Consider the following 15,878-nt stretch of genomic DNA (forward strand, 5'->3'; position numbering starts at 1 on the left):
TTACCTTCAAACCAATTCTGTGTCCCATCAGCTAGGTTCCCCTGGATTCCATGTGATGTAATCTACTGTATAGAATCTGGTCGAATGCCTTGCTGAAGTCCATATGAATAGCATCTATTGCTCGATCTTCTGAAATATCTTTACGGCCTATCTCGGGGAGATATCCAATTTTGTAATAAACTGCAGACTATCATGCACTTTGATCAATCAATTGGTTACATTTCTGTTGATTTCAGAAACCTTGCTTCAGAGTCTGGAGAAATTCAGTATTAAGAATTTAGTGCAATTTGGGGTAGGAAGAGAATTCAAAGCAAAGTTCCTGGTAATCTTCACTGGAAGCCAGCTTTGGATGCTCTTTTTTTAAAAATTGTTTAATAAAAGATCAAATTTCATAGGAGAGAATGCTGATTTATTAATCAGTGTGATCTGATGGAGGTTTTCAGATTTTGGTGTTAAGTTGCGAAATAAATGACCCTGGTCAGATGCATTCATGATATTGCTGCCGTGCATTGCTCCGAAGCAGATTTAAACCCATATATAAATGCCTGTTATATGTATGAACCGAAAGGAGACGGGTATGACCTTTTTATCATTGCCGATTCAGTGCATTGTTTTATAATAATTCATTTTTGAACCACTTGCATAAAGGGGGCAGCATTGTACTACAAAGTTACAATTATTTTGAATTTGAACCCTCAATTTAATAACTAGTGGATCTATCTTTATTTTTCTTTCCTACCCTATATTCTTCGACTTTTGCTTGGTGATACTTGCTTCCTGCCTTTATGCTCTGGGACATTTGCTTGTATTGCTTTGATTCTATGCCCAATCTAGCTCCTGGTATCTTGTAATCTTGGAACTGACTGTGAATGCCGTTGAACACAGCAAGTGATAAGATGATTGAGCTTGGCTGGTATTTTATTAAATTTCCAAGTGTCTTCCTCATCACCCCTCCCTTAACAACAGAAATGGCACTTCTTCCAACATTCTTTCCTGAGTGAGTTACATTGATAAAATTGACATCCAGTAAAAATTAAGGGGCTTTGGTCATGCACTATATTTCTGTAATATGTTCATTTGTCACATCGGACATAAGCACATTTGTTTTTTCTTATGTAATTTGACTGACATCCACGTGGTAGCTTCTTAATTGAATCAACCGGTTGAACATTGCTTTATATTTACTTAATGTAACGTTTCATGTGGATACTGCGGCAAACTGTTAATCTGTGGTTTAATGTTTTGTGTGACTATTTTTAATGCTAGCGAAGTTCAAGATGTTCTTCTAAAAATATGAACTACATTTTGGGTGGTTTTATGATGCCTGGGTCATTGTTATTTGGTCTAATAATTTGTCTTTTATTCAAGATTGAGGAGCAAAATTATTGTACAGTTCAGTGGGTTTCATAACTACTCCTATGAAAGCGCTGTTAGCCATATTAATGTACTTGCCTTAATTGTTTAGCTTGTTGATCTGCTAAACAAGCAAAAGTTTCGCTTACCCTGTCAATATAAAACATAAAAAATCTTGTTTTCGTTTTGACATGTAAAAAACACAGCTGACCATTAATTCTTCCTAGTTTCTACTTTATGAAACAGAATGACCACAGTTTCAAACTAAGCCCATTATTTAATAACTTGTAGTTATTAAATAACTTATCTAAAAGTCTTTGTGCAATTTGGGTGATGCCAAGGGCATCAGATAATGGAAAGTTTGACCATAAGTGACAGACTACCTACATCACCTCGAATGGCAAAGGAGGTACTTTTTTTTATGGAGCATGTTTTTAAGTATTTTTTTTTAGTTTTTGTGAAACCCATTACTGAAATTTCTTCTACCAGTAATTATAACAAAAACAAATTTAAGTATATAGCATGGTGAATATATAGATTAAAAAATCTAAACCAACCTTCATTCATAGCTTCAGGTATAATTTAGAGTAAAAGAGCCAGTGCCAGAATTTTGGTAACTTTATTCTGCAAATAAAAAATATTAAAGTTCAATTCTGTAGTTAAAAGTTTTTTACTCACAGATTTCCCATTTCTTAAACTGAATGATGGTTACATGAGCTCAGTAATTTATACTTCACATTCTTTATAAGGCAGCTGCTGACACTTGCATTGTCCATAACCATTTATGATCACCAGTGCGCCTTCCTCGTGGGTGGGTTCATATTCATTATAGGGTACTTGTGTAGATAAATCTGTCATGGGCTGCCTGGCTTGGTGGCGAATTTGCCTCCGGTGTTGCATCATGGAGCAATGCCTTATACGTCTTAGAGTAGGGGGACAGCATTTCCGTGATATGTACACCACAAGGATAATGAGGAAAAAAGAGAACAATAGAGCCATTGTTCCAGTTATTATCCTGTGAGTAAAGAGAGTATTATCAGGCTCAAGGAAGTCTTCAGTAGTTGTTTCTATAGTGGGATTTTCAGTATCCTCTGTGCTGGAACCAGTGAACATTAATTCATTTGCGTATTCAGTGGTTTCTGATAGCTGTGTAGAATCTGTGTAGCCAGTAGTTATTTGTGTGGTGGTTGCTGAAAGATTACTGCAGATTTGAAATCCATGAACAGCATCTAAGATGTCCTCGCCTTGTGTGTGCTCTGGGCTAGCACAAACCATTGAATTCTCCCATCGACCTTGGAAACTGCTTAGCCAGGAGGCCATGGCACAAATATTTTTGTTACAAACCCACATGTTACTAGAAAGACCGATGTGAGTTAAAGATTTCCATGAATTAACAATCTGGGCATCCAGTGTGGTAAGCTTGTTTGAATCCATCAGAAGTATCTTTAGGTTCGGCATTGTTGGGAAAACGTTAGGCTCAATTGTTCTAATCTCATTTCCGGTTACATCGAGCTTTTCCAGTGTGTCCCAAGTCCATTCCATTCCACATAGCAGGATACTAATTTTGTTCCACTGCAAAAATAGTGTTTGGAGACTGATTAGCCGAGGGAAATGAGCAAAATTAATCTTTGTCAGCTGGTTATGCTCTAGGTGAAGCTCCTTGAGTTTGATTAATCCTGCAAAGCCATTACGAGCTAGGCTTCGCAAACGATTGTGGCTTATATCCAAAAACTCTAAGCTTCGGCAGTCCCAGAAAACCCTGATAGGAATGGTCCTTAGTGAATTTGAACGTAGATGCAGAGTTTGAAGTTTCCGTAAGCTATGAAATTGCTCTGGTTGCAGAGAAGTAATTTGATTAAACGACAGGTCCAGATTCTGCAAGTTAATCAGTTGGCTGAATGTCGTATTTGCCAGTTGCACAATCCTGTTGTAGCTGAGGATTAATTCTTTGAGTTTATATAGTCCTTGGAAGGCATCCACTTGAATAATAGAAATCTGGTTGTGATCTAAATAGAGCCATGCAAGTTGGCTGAATCTTGTAAACTGATCGTTTTGCAGTTCAACAAAAGTATTGTGCCTGAGTGACAAGCCAATAGACCCGTGGGAGACATTATCGGGTACTCCTTGAAAACCTTGGGAATCGCAATAAAAGAGCAGCTCCTCGCATCTGCATTTTTGTGGACATGCTGTGCCTGAGGCAGGCAGCATTTTCAACAGCATGCTCATCACACACAATGCCACCGTTGTTGGCCCCCCCAATGGCCACTTCGAATGCAAACCTGTAGGTGGCAATCAGATGAAATTCACTTAGGTTTCCAGCCTAAACAGTCCATCGTATATGGTGATTTAGATGTTTCATACCCCTCCCCCACAAAAGCTCTGTAGCTAATGATCATAGAATTATCAGATGTGATTTTGTTTTTAAATGCGTGGACCGATCTATGCTTTCAACACACGAAGTAATTTGCTGCTCCTTCCCCCTTCATCCCTCCATCCCTGTTTCCCCTCCGGTCAGTTTTGAAAATCCCATTTTAAACGAAAAACACTTACCCATTCTTTTCTGCACATTGGAGACTGCATTCAACTATCCTTCTGTTCAGACTCCTCGAGCAGTGAGCTGGAAAGAAGTTCCAATGGAAGAGGCAGCTTTTGAAAAGATGCAATACAAAAAGGATTTCTGTTTCCTTTCACGAGACAATGGCGAGTATTCCAGTTGAAGGCTAAAGGAAAAATGCCATAACAAATCTTCACCTATCCCAGCTGTAACATTTCCTCCCAAAGCTTTGCCCTTGCCCTGCTTTGATTTCCACTGGCTTAGAACTATGGAATTTTTTCTCGAGAATGAATGAAAACAAACATTTCCTTTTACTTGTCCATTCAATTGATTAATTGAAGCTCAAACCTTTGGCTGCACAGCTGGTGGTCCTGTCCTTAACTTGTTGATGGTAATGAAGTACTTGTACAGAGACTAGCTAGCGGTGCGAACACATTGACTGAAAGCTCCTTTGGAAAGGAGAGCTGTGCTGGTGCTGCAAGAGCGCAGACTTGCAGATTGGTGGCAGGCTGGCGTAAGCTTGTGACGTGCAATGTTTTTGGGCTTTTCAGTGGCATGATGATGAGCTTCATGCTGCATGCAGTCTGCAAATTGGATGAAACAGACACTGAAGCATTGAAAATGACTAACAAATAAAAGGGGAAGTACTGGATATAATATTTGTCTAGAGTTGTCTGTTAACACAACAATGTAGCAGATTCATTTGTACTAAATTCCTGTTCTAGTTTTTAAATAAAATTTATAAGTAGTAAATAGCTAATCTTGAAAAGCATATAGCTTTCGGGTATAAATCCTCTGACCTTAAATTGAATAGAAGTTTATTTCTACAATTTACTTTTTAATTATTAGCATACAAAAACATTGATCAATAAAACTTCATTTTGTCTGGTTTCATGGAAGTAGTATTTCTCTATTATGAGTGCATATCAATCTTAAAATATTTTAAAAATTATGGCAATATGGCTCCATGTATGACCTGACTTTTTAAAGCTATAGATTAATTTTGTTTTTTAATTTATTTTATAGAAGTACTTGTGTTCAACAGCATATTTGTATATTTTGGCAAATTTTATATTAGACCTTGATACAATATTTAGGTGATTAAATATGCTCGCAAAGAAATGAGATGTGCATTTTTGTTCTTTGATTTTTTTTCTCTACCATCCCATTTCTAAGTCCTTGCATGTTATAAAACAAAGTGACATATGATCTGTGCACTGTGTTTACCAGAGTAAACAGAGTCATGCGTATAACCCTGTAAAGAATTTGACCATTGGCAGTCAAACGTAATCTCACCTTTTTTTAGCATCTTTAAGTTCACTTTTTCAGCAAAGACCACTGCATAGTTAATAGGAACACCATGATATTCATCTTTTTCGTCCGACTTCCCTTACCCAAGGTGTTAAAGTCAGTTGACATGTCTATATTGCATCCTTGTTGGGCTCAACTAAGTTGGAACAAACCAGAGAACAAACTGAGATACACCATGAATAAACTAGCTGAACTAAATGATTAATGTTCAAAATCCTGGTTCAGGAGAACCCAGTGATCAAATCTGTGGAATGTTTTTCTTAGTTTTTTCTTCTTCTTCCAATTTCTCCCAAAATGATTCCAAAATATATGCATGTTTAATTATTGGCCTTCTCCTTTTGCCATAGAAACATGGAAAATTTGTGGCATAAGTGGAGATCATTGAGCTCATAATTTCTTCTCACTTGCTCCCTGTCACTGTCAGTTTTAGTTTCAACTTTCAACTTTCCCAAGGATCCTATGGACTTCTGGTTTGCCAATCAGTCTGTCATGTGAGACCCTTGTCAATTTTTTTTTGAAACAATTTACATGGATTTTAAAATGTGCTACCATTAGTTTACTGCAACTATGGTCAGAATTGAGTCTTTACACTGGGGAGACAAAATGCAGACTGGTATACTGCTATGCAGAACACCTACACTATGTCTGCAAAAATGATCAAGTTTCCTGTTGCCTGCCACTTCAACACACCATTAGAGTTCCCTGGCCAATATCTCTGTCAGCAGTACTGTAGTGAAGCTCAGTGGAAGCTGGAAGAACAGAATCTCATTTTCAGCTTGGGAGTCCTGTAACATTCAGGGCTCTATCGAATTCAATAAGTTCGGAGACTGAGCACCTTCTCCCATGTCCTTACCCTGATCCCCACACACCAGGTCGCTTTGTCACATTAGCAGCTTTGATTCTCCCAGTTTTATGTCCTTTGTCTGCCCAACTGTTGTTCTGTCTCTGGCTTCATCTCCAAATATTGTTTACTCCATCCCCCACCCCAACTCCATCTTCAGGATATACACACCAATCTTTTCCTAGCTAGAATCCTTTCTGAAGAAGGGTCACTGGGGTCAGGAACACTAACTTATCTTCTCTGCAGTTGCTGCCCGGTGTACTGAGTTTTACCAGCAATTTCTGTTTTAGTTATTTTTGGCATTGCGAATATCTTACAATGAACACCACCAAAATTAAAACTATCTGGTCATTTATCTCTATATAATTTGTGTATCCTTGCTGTATCCAAATTAGCTACAGTCTTTCCTTGCCTTGCAACACTTAATTAGCTAGCTGTTGGGAACATTTGGATGGCTTGAGAATCTGTGAACAGCACCATATAAAAAGAGAGTTCTCCTATTTACTGTAGAAATCACATTGAGTGCAGGGAAGTAAACTAGAAATTTTGCCAACACCTGGTTTAAAATGTAACCGTACTGTTTTGTTTCGTTTTTAATTTGTCTCAATCCCGTAAAATACATTCCTTGGTGATTGATATTGCGGTTTCTTGGAAAGTTTCAAGAAGAATTTTTATCAGACATAAATTTTGTAACATGGATAGAATTTAACCCTACCATTCAGATTATGAATAGAATATCAAGTTTCCAACACAGGCCATGGCAGTAAGGAAAGATGCATTTTTTTCCTAGTTTAAGAACGGTGTGGTGAAAAGTAAAAAATTGACATGGTTGCCCAGTCACGTATGAATTAATGCATGGAATCCAAAAAAAACTTTAGAAGTGACTGTATGCTCTAGAACTATCACATTTTAAACTGATTATGCTGCAAGGATAATGCTAGATTATGCTACAAGGAAGGATTAGTTCACATTAAATAGTATGCATTACTGCAGAACCTTAGCGACACTCTAGAGATTAACACGCAAAGGTTTCTCATGCTCCATTGACTCCATTTGAGAAAATTCAAAGCTTTTTGAATACTCTGAAGTGACAATTTGCTTGTAATTTAGGAATGATGAAGTCTGTGTATGGAAACTGCAAATTAAACTTTTGGTTAGCCTTTTCAGAGATCAGAACTATGGTGGATGTTCATCGGTTTAAAGTCTTAGCCACTTTTTTTTTCCTCTGGGTGCTGCTCAGTTTTTATAAGTTAACAAAATGTTCTGCTTTTATTTTCGATTTCCAACATTAACAATATTTTGCTTTCTATTTTACGGGTCAGTATTTAGATGATTTCTATGCCAGTTCTCAACATTATCCTGATGAATATGAAGAAGCATCTAGATTAGAGTGGTGCTGGAAAAGCACAGCAGTTCAGGCAGCGTCTGAGGAGCAGTAAAAATCGACATTTCGGGCAAAAGCCCTTCATCAGGAATACAGGCAAAGTGGTTGAAGGGTGGAGAGATAATCTCTCCACCCTTCAGGCACTTTGCCTGTATTCCTGATGAAGGGCTTTTGCCCGAAATGTCGATTTTTACTGCTCCTCGGACGCTGCCTGAACTGCTGTGCTTTTCCAGCACCACTCTAATCTAGACTCTGGTTTCCAGCATCTGCAGTCATTGTTTTTAACCTTTTTAAAGCATTTAGACATGTTCAAGGATTTATGCACAATAAACTCAAAACTTGCACTCATTTGCAACAAACAACAGAGAATTTTAAGGAAAAGTCACCATTTGAGACACTGGACAAATAGTATGTCTTACTCGTGCTGCTTTTTTTACTACAGGTTGTTCTGGTTTAACGCGTGTTTTGTTAATGCAAATTTATTATAACGCACTTGACAAATTGGAGACGCTGTTTCTAAAGCACAAACTTTTAAAGTGTGTATTGGTTATAATATGATTCTGGCCCCATTAGTTTAAATGATGATGCTATTACACGATTTGCTTAAACTGGGATTGCATGAGAATGGAACTATCACTTTGTAGAAGAACTGACAATTTCGTACTGGGTTGACATCAAAAACTGTTTCTACACTGCATGGTACTTTTGAATGCAAAAGGCTAAGAAATACTGGAATTGCATTGAGTAGTAGTCCTGGTAAAATTTGATATTACTTGTGCTGTTAGTGCTATTAAGCATTCACTGTAACACTAATGAAATGTTGCTCAGGATTGCACATACAATCCAGATTAAAGGAGAAGGTACTTGAGAAATTAGTGGTAACTGTACTGACAGATGGTGCTATGTGTACTTAATTTTATAAGCATATTGTACGTTGAAATTGTAACTGAGTCTTGAAGGTCCTGTTTAAAAGCCGCAATTAACTGTTGAGTAATTATTCCATGACTTAAATTTTTAAGTATATTTTGCAGTTCATCTATGCACTCATATATTTGTGGTTTCTCAATTTCTTGAACGTGAAAATACTATTGTAAACCAGGTGTCTCAACACTTGCTTTCTTTTAGCATCAGTGTATACTTGTGTCTGAGTGCAATTTCTTACACCACCAAATCTAGAATACAAGCTTAGTGAAGGGGCAGATGGGCAGTTTACACTGGTGGTTACTGGTGTTGTACCAGTCACTTGCAAGTTGCACTCCTGGTCGTCTTGTTCGAATACTATGACATCACAAAGAGGCCATGTCTGTCTTTTTTGACCTTGATTTCCAATCCATTTGATGACCCTCATTTGCTGTTTCCCAAATTTGATTCCCTTTATAATCCAACTTCAAGGTTTGAAAGTTGTGATTCCTCTGTGAACATAGTTACAATGAGTGTATAGCTGTTATAACTTGGTCAGAGTTTTGTAGCAAGCATTAAGAACTCATGATTTCAAAATTTCAGCTTGTGACTCCATTTGGGAAGCCCTGCTCTCGTTCTTATTTCCAAACAAACCTTTTAAAAGAAAGCTTCTAAATTTTTTTCTTTCCATTGAAAGATATATGTTGACCTTGTTCTCTATTATGTTTTGAAGGCATTTTTTTTAAAATGGGGTTGTTTTGATAGCTAATGTATGATTAGAGGAGGTAGTACTTGTCTCTGACAAGTTTCCTGCACATCTGATTCCTCTGTGCTGCCAACAATGAATGCAAATGTAAACTATGTTGGAATATGATGCATCTAATTTGCATGTGTGGTTGCTTCAAAGTTGCAGGCCTTTTCAGTTCTCTGCGACTACAAAGCTCTCATGCACATTAATGGTAATCATATCTGAGTAGTCTTAAAGGTTTCAATGTACCTGAGGTATTATTTTTGAAATATTTGTTAATCTTCAAATTACTTACAAAATCTGAATGTAAACATTTTTGTAGAATAGATATTAGATTACATTAGATTCCCTACAGTGTGGAAACAGGCCCTTCAGCCCAACCAGTCCACACCAACCTTCCAAAGAGTAATCCACCCAGATCCATTTCCCTCTGACTAATGCACCTAACACTATGAGCAATTTAGCATGGCCGATTCACCTGGCCTGCATGTCTTTGGACTGTGGGAGGATACCAGAGCACCCAGAGAAAACCCGGTCAGACACTGGGAGAATGTACAAACTCCCCAAGGCTGGAATCAAACCTGGGACCCTGGTGCTGTGAGGCAGTAGTGCTAACCACTGAGCCACCATGCCGCCTCCCTTTTTTTTTCTAAAATTCATGTCTCCAGTTTAATAATTGATGGAATCTATCGGCTCATTTGCTTCCTTGCTCTCGCTCATTTTGCAAGCTCATCAGCTTGCTTTTCTCTTGTACTCTCCTTTCTCATGCCTGCCCTCCCTTAGTCCCTCTTGGTTAGTTTGCTCACCTGCCATCCCCGTTCTCTCTGCAACCTAAGAAATGCGACACTGAACTAATCAAAAATGTGTTTTGACACTTAAGCTGATTTTAATATTGTGTGTTCTCATAGTAAAGACTCGTGGAACTAACATTTGACATAAGTTAAGGTGTATTTTGAGACTTGAAGGCAGAAGGGGAACTGGTAATTGTCACTTCCCTTCTCACAATCCTTTTTTTCTGTTTTGGAGGATTGTTTTGTGCTTGGTTCCTCAACGGATTACAGGCAGAGCCAATTTTATGGTACTACAAATGGCTTAGTTGTTCAGGATGGGAGAAAGAAGAAAGAGAAGGCATAGTGATTGGGGTTTCGTTAGGTCATTAGACATGCATTTCTGTGGCAATAAATGTGGCTCATGGATTGTATGTTGCTTCTTGCCAAAGTCTAAAACATTACAGAACAGTTGTAGGATAAGTTGTGTGGAATGGTGAACTGACAAGGTCCTGGTCCATCTTCTAACCAGTGACACTGATGAGAATGTGGGATCTGGTCCTACCATTAGGATTGGGAGAATTAGAGTCATAGAGATGTACAGCACGGAAACATACCCTTCGGTCCGACCTGTCCATACCGACCAGACATCCCAACCCATTCTAGTCCCACTTGCCAGCACCCAGTCCATATCCCTCCAAACCCTTCCTATTCCTATACAGTGGAAATTCGATTTTCTGAACATAACAAGCAGGCACTACTTCTTCATCTGAATAATCGATTTATTCGGAAAATCGATTTAAATGCCTTTCCTCTGGGGCGCGGAGATTTAAAGTTTGCTCCCTTTTCATGAGACTGCAGCAGCGCACAGCGTGTAAAACCCCGCCCCCAACCCAGTCCCACACTGCTCCCGCTCCCACTCCCACTCCCCCAGCACAAAGCGCGGGAGCCACCCCGCCCCCAGAACAAAGTGCACGAGCCCCCGTCCCCAACCCGTTCCAACTACCTCCCCCAAGCACAAAGCATACGAGCTCCCGCCCCCAACACAGTCCCCCACCCCCAGCCCTTTCTGGGGCATCCGGACTGTACACCAACAACAAGACTGCTGCTGCCTTTGTGAGGTAAGTCTCCAAATAGCGCACAGGCGCACATACATACGCCCGCAACCACAGCCCCACACACAACTGCAAATGTTTGACAAGTTCCATGTTTGCCCTGTACAGGACAATGTTGGAGAAATTATTCCTGGGAAGCTGGTGGGCGTGGGGAGGTTTAGGTTATACCCCTCTGTAGAACTCCAGGGAAACTGTGGGGAGAGAGGGAGAGAGAGAGAGAGAGAGAGAGAGAGAGAGAGAGAGAGAGAGAGAGAGAGAGAGAGAGAGAGAGAGAGAGAGAGAGCGGGAGGTCAGTCATTTGGCGATGGTGCCTGTTTATTCACTGTAAACAAAAGACACAATCACTGCTGGAAATATGTCTTTGATGTAATCTTTTCTATCGGGACCTCAAGATCTCCTTTGGATGATCCAATTTTCGGATGGTTGGTATTCGGATAATCGAGGTTCCCTTGTACCCATCCAAGTGCGTCTTAAATGTTGCAATTGTACCAGCCTCTACCACATCCTTTGGCAGCTCATTCCATACACGTACTGCGTGAAAAAGTTGCCCCTCAGGTCTCTTCTATATCTTTTCCCTCTCAACCTAAACCTATGCCCTCTAGTTCTGGACTCCCCAATCCCAGGGAAAAGACTTTGCCTATTTACCCTATCCATGTCCCTCACAATTTTGTAAACCTCTAAGGTCACCCCTCAGCCTCCAATGCTTCAGTGAAAACAGCCCCAGCCTGTTCAGCCTCTCCCTGTAGCTCAAATCCTCCAACCCTGGCAACATCCATGTAAATCTTTTCTGAACCCTTCAAGTTTCTCAACATCTTTCCGATAGGAAGGAGACCAGAATTGCATGCAATATTCCAACAGTGGTCTAACCAATGTCCTGTACAGCCGCAACATGACCTCCCAACTCCTGTACTCAATACTCTTGACCAATAAAGGAAAGCATACCAAATGCCACCTATTTACCTGCGACTCCACTTTCAAGGAGCTATGAACCTGCACTCCCAAGGGGGTCTTTGTTCTGCAACACTCCCTCGGACCTTACCATTAATTGTATAAGTCCTGCTAAGGTTTGCTTTCCCAAAATGCAGCACCTCGCATTTATCTGAATTGAACTCCATCTGCCACTTCTCAGCCCATTGGCCCATCTGGTCCAGATCCTGTTGTAATCTGAGGTAACCTTCTTCGCTGTCCACTACACCTTCAATTTTGGTGTCATCTGCAAACATACTAACTGTACCTCTTATGCTCGCATCCAAATCATTTATATAAATAACAAAATGTAGAGGGCCCTTGTGATAATCCACTGGTCACAGGCCTCCAGTCTGAAAAACAACCCTCCACCACCACCCTCTGTCTTCTACCTTTTGAGCCAGTTCTATATCCAAATGGCTAGTTCTCCCTGTATTCCATGAGATCTAACCTTTCTAACCAGTCTCCCGTGGGGAACCTTGTTGAATGCTTCACTGAAGTCTGTATAGGTCACATCTACCAGGAAGAAAATTAACAAACAGGACCTCAAATGTATTTATCTTTTGGATTAGTTCCAGTGCCACGTGCAAGTGAGTACAGAAATAAAATGATAAATGTATGGTTGGCAAATGGTTGTATCCGTGTGGTTTTAGATTTTTGGCACTGTCTGGATCTAGGAAAAGTGGCACCTTTACAAAGCAGACATATTGCATTTGGAGAGCTGAGGTTGAGTTCCTTGAGATGATTCTGGTAGTGCTGTTGGTGGGGATGAGTTAAATTGACTCCCAAAGCTGAGTAGGAATTAAAAGGAATGCTAGGAATAGCAAGAAACAAAAATTGCCTGGAGACAGAGGCTAAGTGTAAAGAATAGTAAATGAGTGAGAAAAGAAAAGGTAATCCAGTGTAGGTGGCGTGGCTCAGCGGTGAGTACTGCTGCCTCACAGCACCAGGTTTAATTCCACCCTGTATTTGAGAGTTTCCTCTGGGTGTTAGTGTCCTCCCACAGTTCAACCATGTGCTGGTTAGCTGTATTGGCCATGCTAAATTGCCCATAGTGTCCAGGGATGTGTAGGATGGGTGAGTTTGTCATGGGAAATGTAGGGTTACAACAATAGGGTAGGGGTGATGGGTCTAAGTGGGATGCTGTTCAGAGGGTTGGTATGGACTTGTTGGGATGAATGGCCTGATTCTACACTTTAGGGATTCTAGTCTATGAACAATTAACTGCAGAAGTGTTGGCTTCAATGGGGCAAGCATAGAACTGGGCTAGATCAACTAGAACAAATCTTTGTCAGGAAGAACTGTTGACAAACAATGGGATATATTCACAGAGGAGATGGTTAAGATACAGGTATTTTCCATCTAAAATGAAAAGGGGGACAAACCAATGGGATGAAAAAGGAGATGCAAATTAAAGAAAATGTGTACTTGTGTTAGGTAGACGGAAGCTTAAGGGGGAAGTTTAAAAAGCATTTTAAAGTGAAGATGGAACGGGCCTCGGGGGCCAAGGTAAACCGAGGCAAGAGCGAGGCCATGCTCTTCGGGAACTGGGCCGACCAATCCTCGATCCCCTTCACAGTCGGGACCGACCATCTGAAGGTGCTGGGTACTTGGTTCGGGAGGGGGGGCGGGGGCTGCTGGGGCGTGTGCCAAGACCTGGGAGGAGAGTATCAGCAAAGTGAGGCAGAAACTGGGCAGATGGAAGCTACGGTCGCTCTCCATCCTGGGGAAAAACCTGGTCATTAGGTGTGAGGCTCTGTCATTGCTATTATACGTGGCACAGGTCTGGCCTATTCCCAGAACCTGTGCCGCTGCAGTCACCCGGGCCATCTTCCAGTTTATATGGAGGTCAAAGATGGGCCGGGTCCGAAGGGACTCACTGTACAACGGGGGGAGAAAACATACCCAATGCCACCCTCACCCTGATGGCCACCTTTGTGTGTGGCTGCATCAAGCTGTGCGTGGATCCCCAGTACACAAACACCAAGTGTCACTACATACTGAGGTTCTACCTGTCCCCGGTGTTGCGAAGGATGGGCCTGGCCTCTCTGCCGTGGAACGCTCCGAATAGTTGGACCGTTCCGTATCACCTGTCCTTTGTGGAGAAGTTTATGAAGAAAAACACCTTTGACCACAAGTCCATCAGGAAGTGGTCAGCACGTCGTGTCCTCGAGACCCTTCGGGAAAAGGAGAGGGCGGATCCTGTCGAGCGGTTCCCTGAGCAGACTGTCAAAGCCATTTGGCAGAATGCCTCATCGCCAGAACTTTCCAACAAGCACCAAGACCTGGCTTGGCTGGTGGTGAGAAGGGCTCTGCCTGTGAGATCCTTTATGCACAGCCGGACACTCAGCCGCACCGCACGCTGCCCTCGAAGTGTCTGCGGGGGGGACGAGACTGTCACACACCTCCTGGAATGTGCCTACGCAGAAGAAGTCTGTAGAGGAATGCAGTGGTGTTTGTCGAAGTTCGTCCCAAGCAGCGCCGTGACGCGGGACTCCGTGCTCTACAGCCTGTTCCCCGGGACGCGCACACAGACGAACATCAACTTTGCCTGGAGGATCATCAACTCTGGTGAAGGACGCTCTCTGGGCGGTGCAAAACATGTTGATCTTCCAGTTGAAGGAGTTGACCCCGACTGTTGCAGACTGGCACATTCCAAGGTCCAAGACTACATGTTGAGGGACGTGCTGAAGCTTGGGGCAGCTGCCGCCAAGGCATGGTGGGGAAAGACCACCGTGTAACATCTGTCTGCCTAAAGAAGAACAGGGGGCCCACGCAGTCATTTGGGCTCTGCTGACGCCTCAGCTAAAAATGTAATCGTACAGACCTGTAAATAGGAATGATTACTCTGTTTCAGTATGCAAACAAATGGAATGTTTACATATGTATGGCATGTCCAGTTTTATAGATCATTAAAGTATTTTATGAATAAAGTATATTTTTGAAATAAAAACAAAGATTGAGAAAAGACTCCCGGACAATGTTTTAAAAAAAAATCCGAAAGTCAACCTTGGGCACTATGGAGGGAAGAATCGAAAAAATGCAAGATTAGGCCATTCTGCCCTTCGAACATGGAAGGTGTTAAATTAATACTTTGTGCATCCTTAATAAAGACAGATGCAAACCACCCAGGTCACACTAACAGAAGAGAAAGCTGTGTCACTGGAAAAGTCCAGAATTATTTGGATAGGCTGGTAATACTTAAACTTGGCAAAGCACAGTAGGATGAACTGCATTCAAAGATGTTGAAAAACTGACAAGCAGAAGCGGCAGATACAAATCACTATAAATGCCAGAGGAAACATCACAGAAGCACTCAGACCCATAGTATCACTATCATGGACACCATCACACAAACTGGCTAAAGAACTATAGCAGAAACTGAAACACCTGATCAGCAGATCCAGACACTCTATACAGTCAACACAGGAATTCTTGGACATCATCAGAAATATACATATAGACAAGGAAGAAACTATGGTCTCATTCGATGTCACCTCTATCGACAAAACCCTAGCCAGAGAAGCAATAGCCAACCTGCTGGACATAACAGACAACAGGACAGTGAACCTATCAACAAAGGCTGCATACTCCAACTACTGGACCTGTGCTTCACAACACACTTCACATTCAACAACCAAATATATGAACAAATCAACAGTCCCCCAGCAGAAATGGTAATGATTCGAACAAACAGTCTTATTGCAAATTCAACCCAAACTCTGGGTCAGATATGTAGATGACACCTTTTGTAATCATTAAAAATAAAGAACACACCGGATCATCAACGCCACACTCTCAGGAATCCGATTCACTAGAGGGGAAGAAAAGGACAACCAACTCCCATTCCTAGACGTGATGGTACAGAGAATACCGAATGGAGACTTCACCACAAAGGTATACAGGAAAACCACACACACAGACCAACTCCTGAACTAC

General features: G+C 41.2%; 2 protein-coding genes across 4 annotated transcripts in view; one reads left to right on the forward strand and one right to left on the reverse strand.

Annotated features, from left to right (window-relative positions):
- Nucleotides 1-15,878, forward strand: part of ctnna1 (catenin (cadherin-associated protein), alpha 1) — a 292,857-nt gene that overhangs the window by 208,682 nt on the left and 68,297 nt on the right. The gene's annotated exons all lie outside the window — the stretch shown is intronic.
- Nucleotides 1,983-4,396, reverse strand: lrrtm2 (leucine rich repeat transmembrane neuronal 2). The gene is made up of 2 exons (XM_072591037.1): nucleotides 3,904-4,396; nucleotides 1,983-3,632 (listed from the first exon to the last, which is right to left on the reverse strand). The coding sequence occupies exons 1-2, from the start codon at nucleotides 3,905-3,907 to the stop codon at nucleotides 2,080-2,082; spliced, it is 1,557 nt and encodes a 518-aa protein (XP_072447138.1). The 5' UTR covers nucleotides 3,908-4,396; the 3' UTR covers nucleotides 1,983-2,079.

Source organism: Chiloscyllium punctatum, chromosome 20 (genome assembly GCF_047496795.1).
Source record: "Chiloscyllium punctatum isolate Juve2018m chromosome 20, sChiPun1.3, whole genome shotgun sequence".
NCBI classification, from domain to species: Eukaryota; Metazoa; Chordata; class Chondrichthyes; order Orectolobiformes; family Hemiscylliidae; genus Chiloscyllium; species Chiloscyllium punctatum.